At 42.6% G+C, this 22,902-nt stretch overlaps 1 protein-coding gene across 1 annotated transcript in view; it reads left to right on the top strand.

Annotated features, from left to right (window-relative positions):
• The window catches only part of cdh31 (cadherin 31), a 65,489-nt gene that overhangs the window by 14,855 nt on the left and 27,732 nt on the right, over positions 1–22,902 (top strand). The window contains exons 3-7 of the mRNA XM_068049244.1: positions 11,526–11,722; positions 12,022–12,180; positions 14,845–15,000; positions 15,954–16,098; positions 21,469–21,641. Of these exons, the coding sequence (XP_067905345.1) occupies positions 11,526–11,722; positions 12,022–12,180; positions 14,845–15,000; positions 15,954–16,098; positions 21,469–21,641 (830 nt within the window). The remainder of the gene's footprint in view (positions 1–11,525; positions 11,723–12,021; positions 12,181–14,844; positions 15,001–15,953; positions 16,099–21,468; positions 21,642–22,902) is intronic.

Here is a 22,902-nt window from a genome sequence, read left to right as displayed (position 1 = left end):
CTATCACCTCCTCCTCCAAAGCCTTCAGTAGCTAAAAGATAAATCAGAATAATTGTTATCTAGAAGTAGACCAGATGCAATTGGAAAATCTGTTCTTGGGAAAGAGTCAGTGCTAATAATGAGCAGCCTAATGTATAAAAATCCAAATCAACTGCATCACCTTCATACAAATTCAATGCTGTCTATTTACAAGTACTTACTGTACCTGATTAAATATTATGACTTTTTGACTTTGCCAACATCCAAATGTTAGATAAAAGCAAAATACTGCATTCCGAAGGGATCGTGCTCTCCGCGACACCCTGGTCCACTCCTTCATCTCCCCCGACACCTTCCCATGCAGTCACAGGAGGTGTAATACCTGCACTTTTACCTCCTCTCTCCTCACCATCCAAGGCCCCAAACACTCGTTCCAGGTGAAGCAGTGATTTACTTGTACTTCCTTCAATTTAGTATACTGTATTCGCTGCTCACAATGTGGTCGCCTCTACATTGGGGAGACCAAACATAGATTGGGTGACCACTTTGCAGAATGCCTCCACTCAGTCCGAAGGCATCACCTTGAACTTTTGGTTGCTTGGCAGTTCAACACCCCACCCTGCTGTCATGCCTACATTTCTGTTCTTGGGCTGCTGCAGTGTTCCAGTGAACGTCAATGCTAGCTCGAGAAGCTGCACTTCAATCTTTTGATTAGGCACACTACAGCCTTGCAGACTCAACATTGAGTTGAACAATTTCAGAACATGCCAGGCCTTTCTTCATGCGCTTTTGGACGGAGCTGCTCATTATTCTGCCATTAACACTCTCTCTGGACTAATATTTTTGTCTTTCATCACAACCATTAACAATCTCTTTGCCTTTGTCCCATGACATCTTTGTCATTTAATCTCTCCCGCCCTATCACAGACCTTCCCTTTTGCTCTCTTCCCCACCACCCACCCCGCTTCACTTGCTTAAAAGCTAATATGTTTCTAACCTTTGCCAGTTCACAAACCTGAAAGGTAACTCTGCTTCTCTCTCCACAGATGCTGTCTGACCTGAGTATTTCCAGCACTTTTTGTTTTTATTATAAATATTAGATGCAAAGTAACCAAAGTACTGTTGCCATGAAGTAGTGTTGGTGCAATGGCATGATAAACAACATAATGGCACATTATTGATTGTGTCTAGTTGGAAAAAAAATTTAAGTCACATATCACCATGGTATATTTAAACATTTGTAGATAATCTTGGCATATATATTGGAGATTCCCCAATTCCTCAATGTCTCGGTTACATTCTTCAAAAACTTGTAGAGAACTTGCTGCACTAGCAGAGGGAAAATGAGCAGGATGGATACCAACTTGCCCTTTATATTCCGGTAACAGTAGTTCAACAGATCTGTGTAACGATTTAGAAATATTGGGCCTGATTTTAACTCTAAGTGGATGGGTTTGAATAAGTTAAAATCTCATCTAACAGATTGTTGCAACCAGGTGAGAAGGGGTCTAGGGGTTCTCCCTCAGCCTTTGCTTGGTTTAACCGCAACAGGGTTTAATTGTAAAACACTGTGTTTTTAGCTCCCCCTTAGTGAATCCTTGTTCACTGCTCCAATTGTAAGGCAAAGAAATCAAACAGGTTTCCTTAGATTTAAATAAGAAAGGTAGAAGTTTATTAATCTTAAACTCTAATCCGGTTAACGACTACGAACATGCGACGTCACCACGCTAGCATGCATACGTGATAAACACACGTGCAGATAGAGACAGAAAAAGTAGAAGGAATAAAGGGGAAAAGTTTGAGGCAATATCTGGTAGTTACAGTCCTTTAAGTTCAATGTTGAGTCTTTGGTTGCTGCTAAGTCTTGCAATTCATTGGGGCTCAGTTCACGCTTCAACTTATTCCGCTGTAGGAGTCTTTTCTCTCGAGGTTTACGTGTCTTCCGTGGGTTCGGTGGCTTGGGAGAAAATGAGAGAGAGAGAGAGAGGCTCCCTTGTTCCAGCTTCAGTTGCACAGTGCCTTCTGAATTCAAACTGTCCTATGGCTAGTTCAAAAAACCTGGTTCAGCCAGTTAGTCATGTGACCAGCTGGTTTAACCAGTCTTGGCTCTGTGGATTGTATCATCATAGCAGGGCTTGGAATGCACTTCCTTACACCTTCAATGTCTGGTGATCAAAATCCATTTGGGTTAATTGGAGCAGGGAATAGCCCTTTGTCTCCACAAGCAGCATCTCTTAGTATGTAAATATCCTTTCAACCCAGTGTCTGATGAGCTTCAAACAAGTCACTTCTTCACCCCAGTAACATTTTAAAGTCAATGTTCATATGACAAAATTAATATGCCTCATTCTTGGAAGGTGGGGGTCTGCATGACGAGGGCAATGATTGAATTGGGACTGAGACTGTTCCATTTTGGATAAAAGCTGCTCAAATGTTTCTAATTAATGAGTCATGTTAACCTTTAGAAAGCAAGGTGTCTAACACGTGTGTTTTTGTATTTGAATTTGGTAATTCCACATCAAGAGTTATTGAAGACTATTTTAAATCTTAAGTACGGAAGTTCTAATACAATGGCCTGGATTTTGTGGTCAGTGGTGAAGGAATGGTGCTCAGCGTTCACTATGCCGACATTAAAAGCAAAATATTGCAAATGCTGGAAATTTGAAAAAGCAACAAAAAATGGTGGAAATACTCTGCAGGTCTGGCAGCATCTGTAGAGAGAGAAGCAAAGTTAACGTTTCAGGTCAGTGACCTTTATCAGAACTGGCAAAGGTTAGAAATGTAATAGGTTTTAAGCAAATAAAGCAGGGGTGGTGCAAAAAAAACCAAAAGGGACAGTTTTGAAAGGACAGAGAATAACTGACAATAAGTTCATGCAGTAAAGGCAAAGGGTGTGTTAATGGTGTTGTGAAAGACAAATCATTAGTGCAGAGAGGGTGTTAAATGACAGAATAATGACCAAAAGCACAAACATGAAAAAAGTGGGCAAGCACCATGGTAAAAAAGTGAATGATGAAACAAACTAAAATAAAGAAAAAATGAAAAAGAAAAGAAAATAAAAAATAAAAAAGGGGGGCCAGTCATGCTCTGAAATTATTGAACTCCATGTTCAGTCTGATAGGCCGTAGCGTATCTAATCGGTGCAAACTTCCACAACAGCACTTCTGATGTGTCTTCATTTTTCCTCAACCGAGGATTCCCCCCACCCCCCTCCGCCCCACTGTGGTTGATAGGGCCCCAACTGTGTCTGGCCCATTTCCCACGCTTCTGCGATAATAAAGGCAAAATACTGCGGGTGTTGTAAATCTGAAATAAGATCAAGAAATGCTGGAAAGTTAACTTTGCTTCTCTCTCCACAGATGCTGCCAGACCTGCTGAATATTTCCAGCATTTCTTGTTTTTATCTCACACCTCTATCCTCATCCCTTCCCCTCCCTCCCTCCCAGAACCGCGACAGGGTTCTAGTCCTCACTTTCCACCCCAACAGCCTCCACATCCAAAGGATCATCCTCCACCATTTCCGCCACGTCCAGCATGATGCCACTACTAAACGCATCTTCCCCTCCCCTGTCAGCATTCTGAAGGGATCGTCCCCTCTGCGACAGCCTGGTCCTCTCCTCTCCATTACCCCTGACAACTCGTCCCCGTCCCATGGCACCTTCCCATGCAATCACAGGAGGTGTAATACCTGCCTTTTTACCTCCCCTCTCCTCACTATCCAAGGCCCCAAACACTCCTTTCAGGTGAAGCAGCAATTTACTTGTACTTCTTTCAATTTAGTATACTGTATTCGCTGCTCACAATGTGGTCGTCTCTACATTGTGTTTGGTCTCCCCAGATTGGGTGACCGCTTTGCGGAACACCTTCGCTCAGTCCGAAAACATGACCCCGAGCTTCCACTTGCCATTTCAACACACCCCCTCCTCTCATGCCCATATCTCTGTCCTGGGCATGCTGCAGTGTTCCAGTGAACATCAACGCAAGCTCGAGGAACAGCATCTCATTTACCGATTAGGCACACTACGGCCTACCGGACTGAACATTGAGTTCAGTAATTTCAGAGCTTGACTGGCCCCCCCCCCATTTTTATTTTTTATTTTTCATTTTTTCTTTATTTTAGTTTGTTTCATCATTCATTTTTTTACCATGGTGCTTGCCCACTTTTTGCATGTTTGTGCTTTTGGCCAGGGCTGTTCATTATTCTGTCATTTAACACCCTCTCTGCATTAACACTTTGTTTTTCACCACACCATTAACACTCCCTTTGCCTTTGCTCCATGACCTTCTTGTCAGTTATTCTCTATGGCCCTCTGTCCTATCAATACTGTCCCTTGTGTTATCTTTTGCGCCACCCCTGCTTTATTTGCTTTAAACCTATTACATTTCTAACCTTTGCCAGTTCTGATGAAGGGTCACTGATCTGAAATGTTAACTGTGCTTCTCTCTCCACAGATGTTGCCAGACCTGCTGAGTATTTCCAGCATTTTTTGTTTTTATTTCACTATGCCTACAGCTGCCCATAGACCTTTCAAGGGCATTTGAGTGGAACCTTGTAGTTTCTGGAGATTCTTTTCAGCATGGCGCCCTCTACAGGAGATCTGTGACATGTGAGCAAAGACAGCAACAGCAAGACTCTTGAAGCAATTAGATTGCAGAATTCTTACTGAGGCACGGAGAGTGTAAACCAGGAAGTATTTATTAGGGCGCATTGTCAGATCAAGTACAAAAAGCAAAATAAATCAGGGGAAAGAAAGATGGAATTGAGAGAGAGATGAGACAAAAAGTTAAACATTATTTTCACATTAAAAAAAAATCTCCAACAATAATTAAAATCTGAAGGAATGGGTGGCTGCACTTATAAAATTAAGTTTCAGGGTCAGAGAAGTTACTTGGTAGTAATTAAGACTTATTGCAGTTGCAGCTGAATGTACCAGCCCTAACATTTTCTGGTGTATCTAGTGGTTAAATACTGTAGTTTCACGTCCTTCATATTTCAATGTGAATCTCTGTGAGGTACCAATGCAGTGAAGCTTGTAGAGGAGCAGGGAAAGTCGGACAACAGCTTCTTGATTTCCGTGTTGAACTGTGCATGTGTGGATGCTAGAGGTTGCTGTCTGATTTACTTCATAATAATGGTCAGCGCTGAAAGCCTCACTCTTATTCCGATCACAAAATCTGGACCATTAAGTCTATGATATATGGCCTGATGATGTCAGGACCCAGCTGGTTTTGGGTGGGGGACCTAGTATCTGATTAGTTGAGCAGGTTAAAATTAATAAATAAAGAACAGTCAGCTCCTGGTGACTCCAGGACAAGCAAATAACTTGAGCAATATTAACTGCCTAACGCCAAAATCACCTACTTGGGCAGCATCTTAATATCAATCTCACACATTGCGTACAAGGTAGTGTGCAGTTCAGTGTCCTGTCTCACACTGAGCATTTCGTATCGTTTCTCAGTAACCCACAGCTTAATTCTGTAACTGGCCTGGAGTTAAAATCGGTACATAGGCCGACGGAACTCTAAGATTTGGATCAATTGCACTGTGCTTAAAACAATTAAATAGTACAATCTTCTTGTGAACCTTTTTTTAATATATTATAATCCTAACTGTTTAGATTTTCTTTTAAAAGCAGTATTTGACTTGTCCGAGGGTGATTTTGATATCTTTTGGATAGGGTGTTCAAAGGGAGCTCCAGTTTGCATTTTTTTTTCTGTTCCAGTCCATGTTTGAAATTCCTGTTTCCAGCAAGTAATGTAATTTCAGATTTCAAAATTGAGTTGCTTGAGGCACTGGTCGTCAAAGCAGTCTGTTGGTAGCAAGCTCTGGAGGCTGTTATGGCCAATTTACAAAGGCTTGTATTATTTATTCACTGAGAATAATTTTGTACTTCTAACTGAGTCCTTGAGGCCAGTCTTGAAACTGCTGCCAATGAAGATCAACTTGCACAGCTATTATAACATAACAGCAAGCAAGCTAGCTAACAAATGTCCAATGTACTAGTCCGAGGCAAATTTAATATATATTTACAGTTATGCTCTTTAATGTGGCTCCAATATAATTCAAAAGGAGACACAGTAAATTATTCTGAGGTATGGTGTTAGCCAGTAAGCATTAAGTGATAAAAGCTTACGGCAACTGAAATGAATTCTGGGAACCTGGAAGCCTGCCTTTAAACAAATATACTAATTTACATCTTGGACTATTCAATGGATTTGTTCATCCACAGAGCATTCTGGCAATGGCCAATTTATTCATGTTTGTAATTACTTATTGTATTTTCGAAGAGGCAAAGGGAGTGGCAAAAAATAAATGTAATTACACACTGGTTTAGAAATGGTTATAAGAATATCTGACTTGTAATCTGTTGGGAGGCCTGGCGACGTTCCTTGTTGGCACTTGGCAACAAGTTGAGACTCTGCTGAGGAGGAAAATTTATGCTTTGGTTTGGATTGTTAAAATGATCTTGGAGGGGAATTTTAAACACCCCAGGTTGGGAGGGTGTGGGGGTTAACTTCTTAAAAAATGTGAAACCTGACCAAAACCCGCCAGGAACACGTTAACTTCCAGTATGGGGGATGGGTGGTGATTTCCCGCCAGTAATCCTGCTCTTGAGAGGCAGCTCAGTAATTTAAGTATGTTAATGAGATGGTGTGCCTCAGATTTCAGAAGTCTTTGAGATTTAATGTTTACGGGTTAGGTTTCCAAGTGCCTGGGAAAACCGGAAGCTGAAGGGAGGAGAGAACTGCCAGATCCATCAGGAAGGTGCTTTATATCGCATTGCTTGTGGCCCAGGTGGAGCAGGCATGGTTTCCCTAGGCCCTTCAAGCTAACCAGCTGCTGTGCACTGACCCACAATCCCACCCCCCCAATTTCAGTAGGATCTCTCATTATCTCTACTTCCTCGTTTCCCACCATCTTCAAGTTCCCCACCCCTAATTAGTGGGGCCTGTGTATTTACAAAAACTGCAGTGAAAAGTATATTCATGATTGTTCAGATGTTTGTAGGAAAACGCATGTGAGAGCAGCAGTGAGAAGAAGATCCCAAACAGTGTAGGTGCGAGAACACAGCTCTGTTTCACACCACTCAGGATAGGAAAGGGGTCTGATGAGGCGCCGCTATGTTGAATTGTGCCTTTCATATTGTCATGGAATGAGGTGATGATACTTAGTAGCTTTGGTAGACATCTGATCTTTGCTAGTAGTCTGAAGAGACCACGTCTGCTGACTAGGTCAAAGGGTTTGGTGAGATCTATGAAAGCAACATAGAGGGGCATCTGTTGTTCGGCATTTCTCCTGTAGCTGGCGAAGGGAGAACAGCATGTCAATGGTGGATCTCTCTGCTCGAAAACCGCACTGTGCCTCAGGGTAGACACGCTCAGCCAGCTTCTGGAGTCTGTTTAAAATGACACGAGCGAAGACTTTCCCCTGAGCAGGGAGATTCCATGGTAGTGACTGCAGTCACGACGGTTACCCTTGTTCTTGTTGAGGGTGATGATATTGGCATCGTGCATGTCCTGTGGTACTGCTCCCTCATCCCAGCACAGGCAAAGCAGTTCATGGAGTGCTGAGAGTATAGCAGGCTTGGCACGCTTGATTATTTCAGGGGTAATGCCGTCCTTTCCAGGGGCTTTTCCACTGGCCAGAGAATCAATGGCATCACTGAGTTCCGATTTTGTTGGCTGTTCGTCCAGCTCATCCATGCAGAGACTGAGTTGCATTGAGGGTTGTATCAGTGACGGCGTTTTCCCTGGAGTACAGTTCTAGGTAATGCTGCACCCAGCCGTCTATTTGCTTGCATTGGTCAGTGACCGTTTCCCCTGATTTAGACTGGGTGGGGGGGGTGCAATCTTCTTGATGGTTGGCCCAAAAGCTCTCTTAATGCCATCATACATTCCTGTGTTCCGGTGTCTGAGGCCAGCTGCATAGGTGTTGCCAGTAGTCATTTTCACAGTGCCTGGCTGTTCTTTGTACAGTGCTTCTGGCTACTTTAAATGCTACAGATGTTAACTCGCTGGGGGCTTTCTTGTAGTTCAACAGTGCAATGCGCTTAGCGGCTATGACAAGTTCCAGATCTTCAAAGTGAGATTGAAACCAGTCTGCATTCTGCTTCTCGCTTTTGCCAAAGGTGGTCATTACTGAGTCATAGATGGCGTCTCTGCATCCCCTGCAGGAGTGTTTTGAAGGGCTTTTTCAAGTGAATTTAGAAACTTGTGTAACAGCTGTCGATAAGAAATTCTGTTAGTGTTGATGCGCGTGCGGCCCTTCGGCTTGGAGTGATGTAGCTTCTTCGGTTTGAGTCTAACTTTGCTGCACACCAGGGAGTGGTCGGTGTTGCGGTCTGCACTGTGGAAGCTGCGTGTGATTTGGACACCGTTTATAGAGGCTTGTGTTCAAGTCTTAAGAAGGAATTTTCCTCCACACAAGATCAGATGGCAGGTTGTTCAACCTTGCCTGTCTAAGAGCGAAGACCAAAGTACGGAAAGTCCTCATAAGGGAACTCCTCTTTGCTGATGATGCTGCATTAACATCCCACACAGAACAGGGTCTGCAGGGACTTATCGACAGGATTGCGGCTGCCTGCAATGAATTTGGCCTAACCATCAGCCTCAAGAAAATGAACATCATGGGACAGGATGTCAGAAATGCTCCATCCATCGATATCGGCGACCACGTTCTGGAAGTGGTTCAAGCGCTCAACTGTCACTCGTAACCTGTCTCTCGATGCAGAAATCTACAAGCGCATGGGAAAGGCGACCGCTGCTATGTCCAGACTGGCCAAGAGATTGTGGGAAAATAGCGCACTGACACGGAACACAAATTCCGAGTGTTTCAAGCCTGTGTCCTCAGTACCTTGCTCCACAGCAGCGAGGCCTGGACAACGTATGTCATGCAAGAGCGACGTCTCAACTCATTCCATCTTCGCTGCCTCCAGAGAATCCTTGGCATCAGGAGGCAGGACTGTACCTCCAACGCAGAAGACCTCGAGGCGACTAACATCCCCAGCCTATAGGCCCTACAGAGCCAGCGGCGCTTGAGATGGCTTGGCCATGGAAGATGACAGGATTCCCAAGGACGTACAGCGAGCTTGTCACTGGTATCAGACCCACCGGCCACCCATTCTCCGCTTTAAAGACGTCTACAAACGTGACATGAAGTCCTGTGACATTGACCACAAGTTGTGGGAGTCAGTTGCCAGTGATTGCCAGAGTTGGCAGACAGCCATAAAGGTGGGGCGAAAAAGTGGCAAGTCAAAGAGTCTTAGCTGTTGGCAGGAAAAAAGACAGAAGCGCAAGGAGAGAGCCAACTGTGTAACAGCCCCGACAACCAATTTTATCTGCAGCACCTGTGTAAGAGTCTGTCACTCTAGAATTGGCCTTTATAGCCACTCCAGGCAGTGCTCCACAAACCATTGAACAACTCTAGGCACATATCCATTGTATCTCGAGACAAGGAGGCCAAAGAATGTAGGAAAACTCAATTTGATATGATCTTTTTATTTTCCCCTTTTTTCTGTTATTTATCTGATGATTGGGAGCAATTTACACACCACATTAGAGCTATATCATAGACCTGGACAACGTTCAGGCTTGGACTGATAAGTGGCAAGTAACATGCATGCCATACAAGTCCAAGGCAATGCCGATCTCCAACAAGAGAATCTAACCATCTCTCCTTGACATTCAATGGCATTACCGTTGTTGAATCCCCCACTATCAACATCTTGGGCGTTACCATTGATCAGGAACTGAACTGGAACAGCCACATAAATACCGTGGCTATAAGGGCAGGTCAGAGGCTAAGAATCCTGCGCTGAGTAATCCACCTCCTGACTCCCCAAAGCCTCCATCTACAAGGCACAAGTCAGGAGTGTAATGGAATACGCTCCACTTGCCTGGATGGGTGCAGCTTCAACAACTCTCAGGAAGCTCGACACTATCTAGGACAAAGCAGCTCACTTGATCGGCACCCCATTCACCACCTTAAACATTCACTCCATCCGCTCCACTACTGACTCATAGTGGCAGCAGTGTGTACCATCTACAAGGCACACTGCAGCAACTCATCACGTCTCCTTCAATAGCACCTTCCAAAGCCACGACCTCTACCACCTAGGAGGACAAGGGCAGCAGATGCATGGAAACACCACCACCTGCAAGTTCCCCTCCAAGCCACAGACCATCCTGACTTCACTGTCCCTGGGTCAAAATCTTGGAACTCCTTTCCTAACAGCACTGTGGGTGTACCTACACCACATGGACTGCAGCAGTTCAAGAAGGCAACTCACCACCTCCTTCTCAAGGGAAATTATGGATGGTCAACAAATGCTGGCCTAGCCAGTGACCCCCATATCCCATGAAATCGATTATTTAAAAAAAATCAATTTCTGCAATTTACTTTAGTTGTGCCTTGTACATTAAGTTTGAGCATTTTGACTTTAATTCTAAATTCAAGGATGTACTAGAGAAAGCTGATTCCTTTTGGTCCCATCAATATAAAGAAAAGAGAGTCCGCTTTTCTGATAGATTTTCATTGGATAAGCCAAGTCATTCAGAAAGATAGATTCCAAGTTCGATATCTTTTCTATACAGAGTTACCTGATCTCCACCTGGATGGTGGTAGGGCCTCCAAATTTGGGTTCTGCACCTCTCAAGTATGCGAGCAACAATGAACCTTGGGTTGCTGCTCCTCATCACTATATAGCAATCCCTCATGCAAGTACACGTGTGGACATCAGGTGAAGATTGGATCAGGCTTGCCTCTGATGCGCCCTGCAGTTGAGCAGCCTGCTGACGCTGACTGCCAAGACACTCAAATGTGAATTACACATCATTGAGCTACTGGAGGCAGCAAGGGTTGGCAAGGACTAGAGAGAGAATTATGAGGGAGACAAAAAAACTAGAAAACATAATGACTGATAAATGAGGTAAATTAATATTCAAGGTTTTCTTTAAGTCTGTAATACTCAGCTTCACAGCTCAGCTCCTCGTCTTTGCTGAATGAGTTAATCTCAGCTAACTGGCAGCTGGAGTGTTGCAAATTGATCAAGCTTTCCCTTGCTAATCACCTATGTCTAAATTTCAAGAGAGGATAAGATCATCTTTTACAGGTAAAATATCCTTTGTTGTTTGATGATACTCTGACACTCCCTCAATATTATTGGTCATTTGGGTGGGGATTTATAGGGTGTCCTAGGTGATTGGAACTGGAACCCAGTAAAGTGTCACTACCATCAGGAAATGAGGAGGGGGCAAAATAAACCACAAAAACTTCTCGCATTTAAAACTGCAGGAAGCTTGACCTGGGCATTGACAGGTAAGTGATCCAATTGTACATTTCTACTGAGATAATATAATTTATATAGAGAGAATCCTATTTATCTCTTGTGATGGGTGAGGGCGAAGTATAAAGTCCACCTTAAAGAATGGAACCTTTCATAGTTTGACTGTCGTTAGCATGGAAATGTCTCCTTCAAATGATTCATTCACTGCAGGCTTGAGGTTCGGTCAGATAAATTACTTAGTTTTTCTTTTGATTTTTATAGTTCACTTTAACTGCAGTGGACAGAAGGGCCTGAATTTCTATACGGATGATCTCCGTTTCCAAGTGCAATCTGATGGAAGGGTTCTTGTCAAAAAGCCAATGCTGCCAGAAAACCAAACCAGTTTTTTTATTACTGCGAGCAACGAGGCTAAAGAAGAATGGGATGCTACTATTAAAGTCCTAATAAATGGAGAAAAGGTAATATTTTTATTTTTTGTGAATAACTCTTACCACTTTACCACTACAGTGTTTAGAGAGGTTTTAGAAATATTGTAATTTTAATGAGGTTTGGTGAACTGATATAAGACTGATGGGAACATTCCAACTTTAGCAGCATTTCATTCCTTAAGCAGCAAAATGCTAATATTTTATTCTCATATATTCTTTGTAAAATAAATTTACAATATTTAAAATTAAAGTATTTCTTTGGGTGAAATAGTATTATCTTAAAAACCAAACGGTGAATTCATCATATGCCCTCTGATTTTGCGTTTTAGCTGAAAGACTCTGCTGATGGTCAGTCAGACAACACACTGATTATGTTCCCTCCACGTTATTCTGGCTCTGTGTTGAGACGCAAGAAGAGAGAGTGGGTGATTCCTACCATCAATCATCCAGAAAATGACAAAGGACCATTCCCCAAAACTGTTGTACAGGTTTGTCTTTACAGTGCTTAAGTTGTAGCTGTATACCAGTGTTTCCTCTAAGTTGTGTGCATGTGCAGCAACCTGGAAATGACTGCACAGGTTGTTCGCAAGTTGTCTCCTTTAAGATAGCGCATGCACATCGGCACAAAATAATTTAAAGGTACCGTGCACTGAAATGAACAGGCCACGCGCAATGAAAAAAAAATAGAGGTGACGTTGCTTTGTACCATTTCAAGGCTTTGGTACGGTGGTAACTGTTTCGTGTTCATCGCGTTATCATCTTCTTGTGGGACAACTCAATCACCACACGAACCTCGGGTACAGGTTCAATCGATTTATTCAAGCCTATGAAGGGAGAGGCACCACCTCGGGTATTCCGAGATGATACTCTGGCTTTACATTCAAGAGCACACACTTGTATACTGTTTTTGTCACGCAATGTGTTCAAATAACCGATGATTGATCATACACTTTAATTAAAACAATGGTGATTGATTACATATTCCAATGGACATACAGCCTCAGCCTTATCAATATGCATACCAGATGACTCCATCCTGGGTCTATTATCTCTTTGTTTTCCCATTACGCCAACAATCCACGGAAACAGTTGATTGCGTGGCCTCGAGGCCCCAGCTCCAGCCTTCGCTCCTTAATCCTGACCTTTGCCCTAGCAGCTTGTCTGTTTCTTTTCTCAACCTGACTATTATTCTGCTGAGATGCTTTCCTAAGACTCAACTTGTTTCTACTTAACTCTTTCAATCTCTAGTCGGTTTAGGCTCCAAATAACAATTCAGAACTGAGAAGTAAGGAAAGTACAAATAACCAAGAAAACAGCTATAGAAAAAAATTATCAATAGGAAATTACTAAAGACATATGAAAGCAAACAACCAATCCTGAATGACTGGCATGTTCTCCTGGCTATGAAACAAAGGAGATCAATCAATTAAACTTTGCAAATACTTTTCAAAAAACATTTTTTAAAAAATCATTTTTCGTCAACTTTTTCCCTTTTCAGCTGATCAACCATGAATTCAAAATAAGATTTCTAACTTTTCACAATAACCGGATTAAAAATTTTTCTCTGTTTGTCCACATACTTTAAGATTTACACTAGGGAGACCTAGTGTTTCTTAAAAGCCTATGCTTGAAGTTGATATTTTCCAAAGATGTCACTGTCCAAGTAAATGAAACATTTTGGTGTGTGTCAGGATGACACTTTTTATTTTGTAGCCATATTTTCTCATTCTAAGAAGATCACAAGACGTGATCATTTTATTTCTATGGAGAAATCCAAAACGTTCTTTACAAAAATATATTTATTTTTCTCAGTGCCAATGTCAGTAACGGAATTTCTGAGTTTCCTTTTGTTTTTACAAATTATTTGGGAAAAAAAGCTGGAAGGTAAATATAATACCCCTTTTTGAGTACAAGTATGACAACAGCTTGCTTTTTTAATTACATTTTTTAACTTCAGAGTAGCTTAGTTGAGAGGCAGAGATGCAGATGATTATGCCATCATTTTATTCTACATTAGGTATTGAAACAAATTACTCTTTATAGAAATTATTTAACAGTACAAACAGTAGTACATAGACATCCAGCCACAAGTTTCATTTTTCAAGGGAAACATGAGCATTTTTTTATACACCACTGAACGGTGATGTTTTGAGATCAATTTATTTCACTTTCTCATGCATGGTTTCTCTTAATGCAACTTGTCTATTTATATAAAAGCAAAATACTGCGGACGCTGGAAATCTGAAATAAAAACAAGAAATGCTGGAACCACTCAGCAGTTATAACCTTTGACATTTCTAATATTTGCTTGTTCCGAAGAAGGGTCACTGACCCGAAACGTTAACTCTGCTTCTCTTTCCACAGATGCTGCCAGACCTGCTGAGTGGTTCCAGCATTTCTTGTTTTTATTGTCTATTTATATAACCAGTTGAGTTTATCTTTGCTTTCTGGGAAGTCCTGTTATAAGTTTCTTTCACTGCTGGTGTTTACCTATTTCTATTTCTATACCTCCTTTTTTTTTTACCTTTTCTCCCTACCTTTGAAACAAGACAGCACAAACAAGAAGAATCCTTTACTCCTGCCTGAAACAAGTGTTGGGCCCCTGATTTGCACATCCAAAGGGCCTGATGCCTGCTTGAGGTCCTGGCTTGAACATGAGTTTGTCCTGAGGCAGCCAGTGCTGATATGGACTGCACTCGGGGAAACCAACCCTAGGGATTGTCTACAACAAAGAAGGTAAGAAATCTTCCTGAATGTGGAGCCAGGAGGAGGAGGAGTGCTTCTAATGACCCCACATTTAATCCTCCTCTCAATCACTAACACTGCCGACACCCAAACCTCCATTTTTCCCCACTATCTGAGGAACTCTGGACCCCTCCATTCTGCTGCAGGGTAGGACCCCATGTCCTCCAAATTGGACCCTCCCGAATTTCTAGTCCATGATTTCAGCTGAAATTGCTGGATAACAATTGAGAGGGGGAACCTTGATATCCTCGCTGTTTTCCCCCCACCCCACTTTATCAACCATGACCTGCTTTTATTTTCTCTCTTCCCTACCCCCTCCAAACTCGCCAGCACTCATGCGATTATTCTGACTTGGAACGATATGCTTACAAAGTGAAGTTCTCATTGAATTGTTTTTTTTTTAACAGATTAAGTCCAGTCGGCAAAATGAAATTACAGTGTACTATACTGTCTCGGGACCTGGAGCTGATCAGCCACCTAAAGGAGTTTTTACCATAGATAAGACCAAAGGTTTTGTTAAGGTTCATCAACCTTTAGACCGAGAACAAATAGCTGAGTATCAGGTGAGTTTCATTACTTCTAATCCTCCCTGATAGATTTATTTTTTAGCACAAAAGACTCCCTTGGGAAAGTTATCTGAGCTATGTAGCCTTGGCACAGTGGAATGTAATATCAAGCTAACTATGAGAAGTATTTTGGAAGTCCATTAGATCTATAAACTATAGCCAAACCTTTTAATGTTTTCTGAGCACTGGTAAGAGCGACTGCTTTCTGAAACATTGAAATTGACCAGACCTCTAGGCAATTAGCTCCCTTCTGATGGGCATCCATAGCTAGAGTTATGGCTTGGGGAAAGGAAAGCCAGCTGCTTTTTCTGAGATCTATAGGATTGGTGGTCAAAATATAAAGCTCTAGCAACATTCTCAATGTTATACTGCGACTCCAGTTGTATAGTATAATAGTAACTCTATATTGGAAACATAAATAAGAGCAGGAGTAGTCCATATGGCCCCTCAAGTCCGCTGCTTCATTCAATAAGATCATAGCTGCACTTCTATCTCCATTTATGGGGCCGGATTTCATGGCGGAGGGTGGAGGATGATGCTGGAGAATCAGCGCACAATCACCCACCACAGAACCTGATGCCAGGATCCCCAGTTCCGATTCTCCTGAGGGTGGAATAGGCCAACAAGAACTTTCCTGCCTGGAGGCCAATTGTGGTTCTTAAGTGGCCTGTTGACGACCAATTAAGGGTCTCTTCCTGCCGCCACTGGGATCTTGCAAGCAGCTGAAGAGGACTAAGAGGAATATTTTATCACCTAGGAGTCCATCACAAGTATAGGTTAGTGGTTAAAAACAACTGCTTGCTTCAGCGGTCTTAACACTTAAAACACTGTCTCTGGGATAGGAGAAATTGATTTACTAATTGACCAGGTAAAGTTTACAAATCTGTATTTCAGTCTGCTATATTTTTATGGTTACTATAATGGCCATTCTTCCCTTTCCTTCTGTGTAGCTGATCGCTCTTGCAACAGATGAAGCTGGAGAAAATGTTGAAGACCCAGTAGATATATATATCAAAGTCATTGATCAGAATGATAACAAACCACAGTTTACCTCTCCAACATTCTATGGCCAGGTTTCAGAAGGAGCTACACCAGGTAAGGTGGATGATTTCTATTTGAGATCCGATTTCTAAATCCGTAATAAGCCAGCAATTTTATTTCTATAAGCCAGTTTATCCTTGTGTTCTAATGGTTCTGCATCAGATGGGGCAATACCACAAAGTTCAGGTATTTGGAAAAAAAAAAAAGAGAGACTTGCATTTATATAGCAACTTTCACAAACTTGGAATGACCCAAAGCACCTTACAGCCAGTAAAGTTTTTTGAAATGTAGTCACTGTTGCAATGTAGGAAATGCAGCCAACTTGCGCACAGCAAGTTTCCATACACTGTGAAGGAATAGTGATATAGTTCCAAGTTAGGATGGTGTGTGGCTTGGAGGGGAACTTGCAGGTGGTAGTGTTCCCATGCATCTGCTGCCCTTGTCCTTCTAGATGGTAGACGTCACGGGTTTGGAAGGTGCTGTCTAAGGAGCCTTGGTGTGTTGCTGCAGTGCATCTTGTAGATGGTACACACTGCTGCCACTATGCGTTGGTGGTGGAGGGAGTGAATGTTTGTCGATGGGGTGTCAATCAAGCATGTTGCTTTGTCTGGAAGGTATCGAGCTTCTTGAGTGTTGTTGGAGCTGCACCCATTCAGGCAAGTGGAGAGCATTCCATCACACTCCTGACTTGTGCCTTGTAGATGGTGGACAGGCTTTGGGGAGTCAGGAGGTGAGTTACACACCGCAGGATTCCTAGCCTCTGACCTGCTCTTGTAGCCACAGTATTTATATGGCTACTCCAGTTCAGTTTCTGGTCAATGCTAATCCCCAGGATGTTGATAGTGGGTCATTGAATGTCAAGAGGAGATGGTTAGATTCTCTCTTGTTGGAGATGGTCATTGCCTGGCAATTGTGTGGCGCGAATGTTACTTGCCACTTATCAGCCCATTCCTGGATATTATCCAGGTCTTGCTGCATTTCTACACGGACTGCTTCAGTATCTGAGGAGTCACGAATGGTGCTGAACATTGTGTGCAAGTAGCCATGTAAATGAAGAAGGACTCTAGTACAAAATTTACACCAGTCCTGTAATACGTTAATCTTAACGGGAGTTGAACGTTCCGTGCAATGTATTACATTTAATTTCTGATTTAGAATTTCACAGAATGATGCTGGGCATTTCTTGTGCTGAGTCTTAGGGCAGAAATCCCACCCCACCCCCCAGCCGTGCGAGCAGAAGGGGAGGAGTGCCGGTAAAATAACAGGAAGCTGCGTTGGGATGGCTCCCCGATGCATTCGCGCCACTGGGAATGTTTCCAGGTGACAAGCTGGGACCCAGATTGGCTGCTCGCACCACAGAGGGTGGACCCAGTTAGGGTCGATTCTTCAGGCCCGCAAACATTTTGCTGGTGGTGGAGTGCCGGCACGGGAAGGCAGCCAGCTTAATGGAAGCCACCTTCCTGTGGCGGGGGGGTGTCGGTGAAGGCATTGAAGACAGAGGTTCCATAGCCCATTGAAAGGACTGTATTTAGGACAATCCCCACCCCCATCCCCAGCCCCCAGGTGGCTTACCCCTCCATTCCAACAGGCTTTCTGCCCTCAGCCCTTCAAACATTTTTTTTTTACTTATCCGTCTGAAGGGGCACCCTCCCAGTCCCGGACTTCCCTCAGCAGGACACATTTCTTCCAGTGGGCTGCCGAAGTTCTACAGCTGCCAGCCTTCTGATTTGGCTGGCAACATCGGGCGCGCCCCCCACCCCCCACCACCACCCCTGGTATTAATTGGACGGTGAGTCAAGAGGTTGTCAATTAGGAGGCTACCTCCAGTAAAATTACTAAGCTGGCCCCCTGGCATTACGTGCAGGCTCGAGACACCCATTTCATCCTGCCGTCTGGGTCCCGATGCGCACAGTAAAATCCTGTCCTTTGATTTGGGGGAAACTGCGAAGGAAGCAGATGTCCATTGCAGAATCTCATCCTGTCATAATGAATGCCCATATCCCTATATTGTTCCATCAAAATGAATGACTACAAACAACAGCAAGCCTATAGTTATCTGCTAAATTGTTTTTGGAAGAAAATTAAAATAACTTTTAAAATAAGCATTTGCCTGTCCTAATACTTGCATTTGACTCTAAAGGAGGTTCTGAATCTTCAAAAGCACATTGGGCCACAAATGTTACTCAGAAGACTATCAGGGTCACTCCAGAAAACACAGTGCCCACCTCTAGTGTTTACACAGGGAATGTTGAGTGTAGCTTTGCTCTGCGAGTCACTTGATTTCTGCTTTCTCTGGGTACAAGCTTGCTTCTGAGCATGAAAACGTATCTGGATAGGGAATGTTGCAGCAGTGAGGTCTGTAAAATCCAGCCTCATGACTTTCTCCAGGCTGAAATTGCCTAACGTGGTGCTGTTATATATATTTGACTTTTAAAAATACGTTGCCTTCATATAATAGAATTTGGAGCTCTGTCTATTGTACCCTCACTAAAGTTGCACTTTAACTGATCTTTGGTAAAATGCAGTCTTGTTTGTTATGATCGGAGTGTGGACAATGCTGCAGGCTGAGATGTTACTGATTTGTGTGAATGTTGCTGTGGCACTATGTATAAAAGTGTACATGTCTTTGTTATCCTCCCTTTGTCAGGCATGGCTCAAATGGTAGCACATTCACCTCTGACTCAGAAGGCTAGTGGATTCAAGTCCAACTCCAGAGCACAAAATTCTAGGTTGAAATTCCTGTTTATTACTGAGGGAGAGTTGCATTGTCTGATAAAACATTAAACTGAGACCCCATCTGCCCTCTCAGGTAGATGCAAAAGATCCCATGGCACTATTTCAAAGAAGAGTTATCCCTAGTGTCCTAGCCAGTATTTCAGGTATGATCTAATTGCGATTACAGAGATGTGGCTGCAGGGTGACCAATGCTGGGAACTGGATGTCCAAGGGTATTTGACATTTAGGAAGGACAGGCAAAAAGGAAAAGAAGGTGGGGTAGCACTCTTAATAAAGGATGAGGTCAGTATGTTTCTGAGAGAGGATCTTGGATCAGAAGGTCAAGATGTAGAATCAGTTTGGATGGAGCTAAGAAACAGTAAGGGGCAGCAAACATTGGTAGGAGTTGTTTATAGGCCACCAAACAGTAATGGTAATGTAGGGCATGGCAGAAATGGGGAAATTAGAGGTGCATGTAACAAGGGTAATACAGTAATCATGGGGAAACGTCAACCTCCATATAGACTGGGTAAACCTAATTAGTATTACTGCTGTAGAGGACAAATTCCTGGAATGTATATGAGATGGTTTTCTAGAACAATATGTTGAAGAAGCAACTGGAGAATGGGCTATTTTAGATCTAGTATTGTGCAATGCGAAAGGGCTAATTAATAATCTCATAAAGGAGCCTCCAGGGAAGAGTGACCATAATATGATAGAATTTTACATTGTTTGAAAGTAATGTAGTTCAATCTGAAACTAGGCTCTTAAATCTAAACAAAGGAAAGTACAAAGGTATGAGGGGCAAAATGGCTGTAGTAGTTTGGGAAGTTACATTATAAGGTATGATGGTAGACAGGTAATGGCTAGCATTTAAAGAATTAATACATGGTTTGCAACAAATTTACGTTCCTTTTGAGGCACAAAAACCCAGCAGGAAAGGTAGTCCAACCATGGCTAACAAGAGAAGTTAAAGATTATGTTAGATCAAAGGAAGAAGCTTATAAAGTTGCCAAAAAAATAAGCCTGAGGATTGGAGCATTTTAAAATTCAGCAAAGGAGGACCAAGAAACTGATAGTTTACTTTCATATTCTATTTTTTTCTAACGAGAAACATAAAAACAGATTGTAAAAGCTTCTATAGATATATAAAAAGGAAAAGATTAGCAAAGACAAATGTGGGCCCACTACAGGCAGAGACAAGAGAATTTATAATGTCAGTAAGGAAATGGCAGAGAAACTAAACAAATACTTTGTGCCCGTCTCCACAGAGGAAGATACAAAAAACCTCCTAGGAATACTAGAGAACCAAAGGACTAGTGAGAATGAGGAACTGAAAGAAATTAATATTAGTAAAAAGTAGTGCTGGAGAAATTAATGGGCCTGAAAGCTGATAAATCCCCTGGACCTGATGATCTACATCCCAGAATGTTGAAAGAGGTGGCTGTATAGATAGTGGATGCATCTGTGGTCATCTTCCAGAATTCTATAGATTCTGGAATGGTTCTTGCAGATTGGAAAGAATGGAGGGAGAGAGAAAATGAGGAACTACAGACCTGTTAACCAGACAGCTGGAGTATTGTGTATAGTTCTGGTCACCACATTATAGGAAGGACATAATTGCTCTGGAGAGAGTACAGAGGAGATTTACAAAAATGTTGCCAGGGTTTGATAATTGCAGCTATGAAGAAAGATTGGATAGGCTAGGGTTGTTTTCCTGAACAGAGGAGGCTGAGCGGTGACTTAATTGAGGTGTACAAAATTATGAGGGGCCTAGATAGAGTAGACAGGAAGGACCTGATTCCCCTGGTGGAGGGGCCAATTACCAGGGGGCACAGATATAGGTGATTGGTAGAAGGATTAGAGAGTACATGAGGAAAAAGTTTTGCAGAGTGGTAGGTGTCTGGAATTCGCTGCTTGGATAGGTGGTGGAGACAGAAGCACTCAACACATTAAAAAGTACTTGGACATGCAGCTGAAGTGCTGTAACCTGCAAGGCCATGGACCAGGTTCTGGAAGGTGGGATTAGATTGGGCGGCTAGTTTTTCCAGCCGGTGCAGACACGGTAGGTTGAATGGCCTCTTTCTGTGCTGCAACTTTTCTATGGTTCTAGAACCAAGGGACACCATCCCAGAATAAGTGGTAGGCTGTCTAGGACTGAGATGAGGAGGAATTTCTTCACGCAAAGGGTGCTGAACTTTTAGACTTCTCTACCCCAGAGGCCTATGGAAGCTCAGTTATTGAATTTATTCAAGACAGAGATCAATAGATTTCTAGATATTAAAGATATCAAGGGATATGTGGATAATGTGGGCAAATGGTGTTGAGGTAGAAGATCAACCATGACCTAGTTGAATGGTGGAGCAGGTTCAAGGGGCTGAATGGCCTACTCCTGCTCCTATGTTCCTATGCTATCCCTCAAATCAACATTACAAAAAGAAACACATTATCTGGTCATTATCACATTGCTGTTTGTGGGAGCTGACTATACACAAATTGGCTGCCATGTTTCCTACATTGCAACAGTGACTACTTCAAAAGCACTTGATTAGCTGTAAATGTTTTGAAACGTACTGAGGCCATGAAAGGTGCTATATAAATGCAAGTTATTTATAAACCTGGTATTTTACCCAGATTTGGGGAGAAATCAATATGTCGGGGCCTTTGTAACCAGTGTCAGTGTGAGTTAATGAATGTCTGTTTTGGCAGGTACTGCATTCATGAATATAACAGCCACAGACGCAGATGAAAAAGATAATGATAATTCTATAATTGGGTACTCCATTCTGAGTCAAGAACCTCAACTACCTCAACCAATGATGTTTACAATTAGTTCAAAAACTGGATTAATCGCTGTGCTGCAAGCTGGACTTGACCGGGAGGTGAGTGACCAATAGCTAAGCCTGTTGTGTAGGGCTGAAGAATTTGTTACTAAAATGTGAAATGCTTTAAGGTGTAATCAGCCTTCGATTGAAGGTGTGCTCGGGAGGTGTGGGGAACATGATAGAAATCATGTGATTGCTCTTTTGATGAGACTGTCAGGTGCAATCATGTGACCTTTTCTCTTCAATATTTGAACATTACCTTGCTATAACTCATTAATCCACTGGAAATACTTTAAGTTGGGAGAGATGAGGTGTGCTTGGAAAACTCACTACATGTAAAGCTGCTCAAATAATGCACAACAAATCAGCTGTCCTAAAGATAAGTGATTGACCTTCATCCTACAAAAAAGTGTAGATGGGACAAAAATGGGAGTATGTCACATTGAATGTACTTTCAATTTGAAGAATGACTACTGAATGTCCAAAAAAAATCTTATTTTGATTAACTCCCCAATCCGGAGCAACCTGTGTCTTAGTGATCCCTTTGTAGTATGTAGATGAACCTACAAACCTTATGCCAAGGGCTGTACTTGTCCAAAGACTGAGGCAACCACACAGAATCTCTTACTTGCTGCATTCCCTATGAGATTGTGCCTGCCACCACATTAACCTTGCATTTTGGGTTGCAGGGAGGTGCCCACCACAGGCAGGCAAGTGCTTGATAAATATCCAAAAGTCAAATGATGTAATTCTGATCCCTACACAATTTTAACACTGAATCGTGCACAGTCTGGAATTGGCCATATGCAGGTTAAGACCAACAGGAGACCAAAATAGTGTTTAATTGCAAAATTTTTTCATGCCTACTCTGCACCAGCTTTTCTCCACCACCTGCCCCCCACCAGATCAACTTACCCAGATGTCAGCGACAGTCCCCTCAGGTCCCCAATAGTGGCCTCCTGTTGCCCAAATTCCTACTCCTGCCCTTTTGCAGTGTCATTCCCACAAGCTTCAGGTATTGGGATGTTCAGTTTGCCAAATTTAAATAAGGCCCTGGAGTTAAAACGGTCTGGACATCATGTTGGCTCTTTAATGGGTGCTTCCCTCCCACCCTCCTGATCCCATACTCTGTGGTCCTTCCCCAGGTTCAAACCTGGGCTAAGGAATCAAGGAAAGTAGACGGATGGTACATATTTAATGAACTCCTGTGTTGAGCCTGTACCAGAAGTTTAGGAGATGCCACATTACAAGTCTGAGAATTGGGTTTGTGAACTATTACCACATTTCAAAATTCAGTAATTTTTCTTTATACAACCTC

The sequence above is a fragment of the Heterodontus francisci genome, chromosome 17, assembly GCF_036365525.1.
Source record: "Heterodontus francisci isolate sHetFra1 chromosome 17, sHetFra1.hap1, whole genome shotgun sequence".
Taxonomy (NCBI): domain Eukaryota; kingdom Metazoa; phylum Chordata; class Chondrichthyes; order Heterodontiformes; family Heterodontidae; genus Heterodontus; species Heterodontus francisci.
The sequence above is the reverse complement of the archived record's forward strand: the minus strand, read 5'-3'. Positions and strand labels throughout refer to the sequence as shown.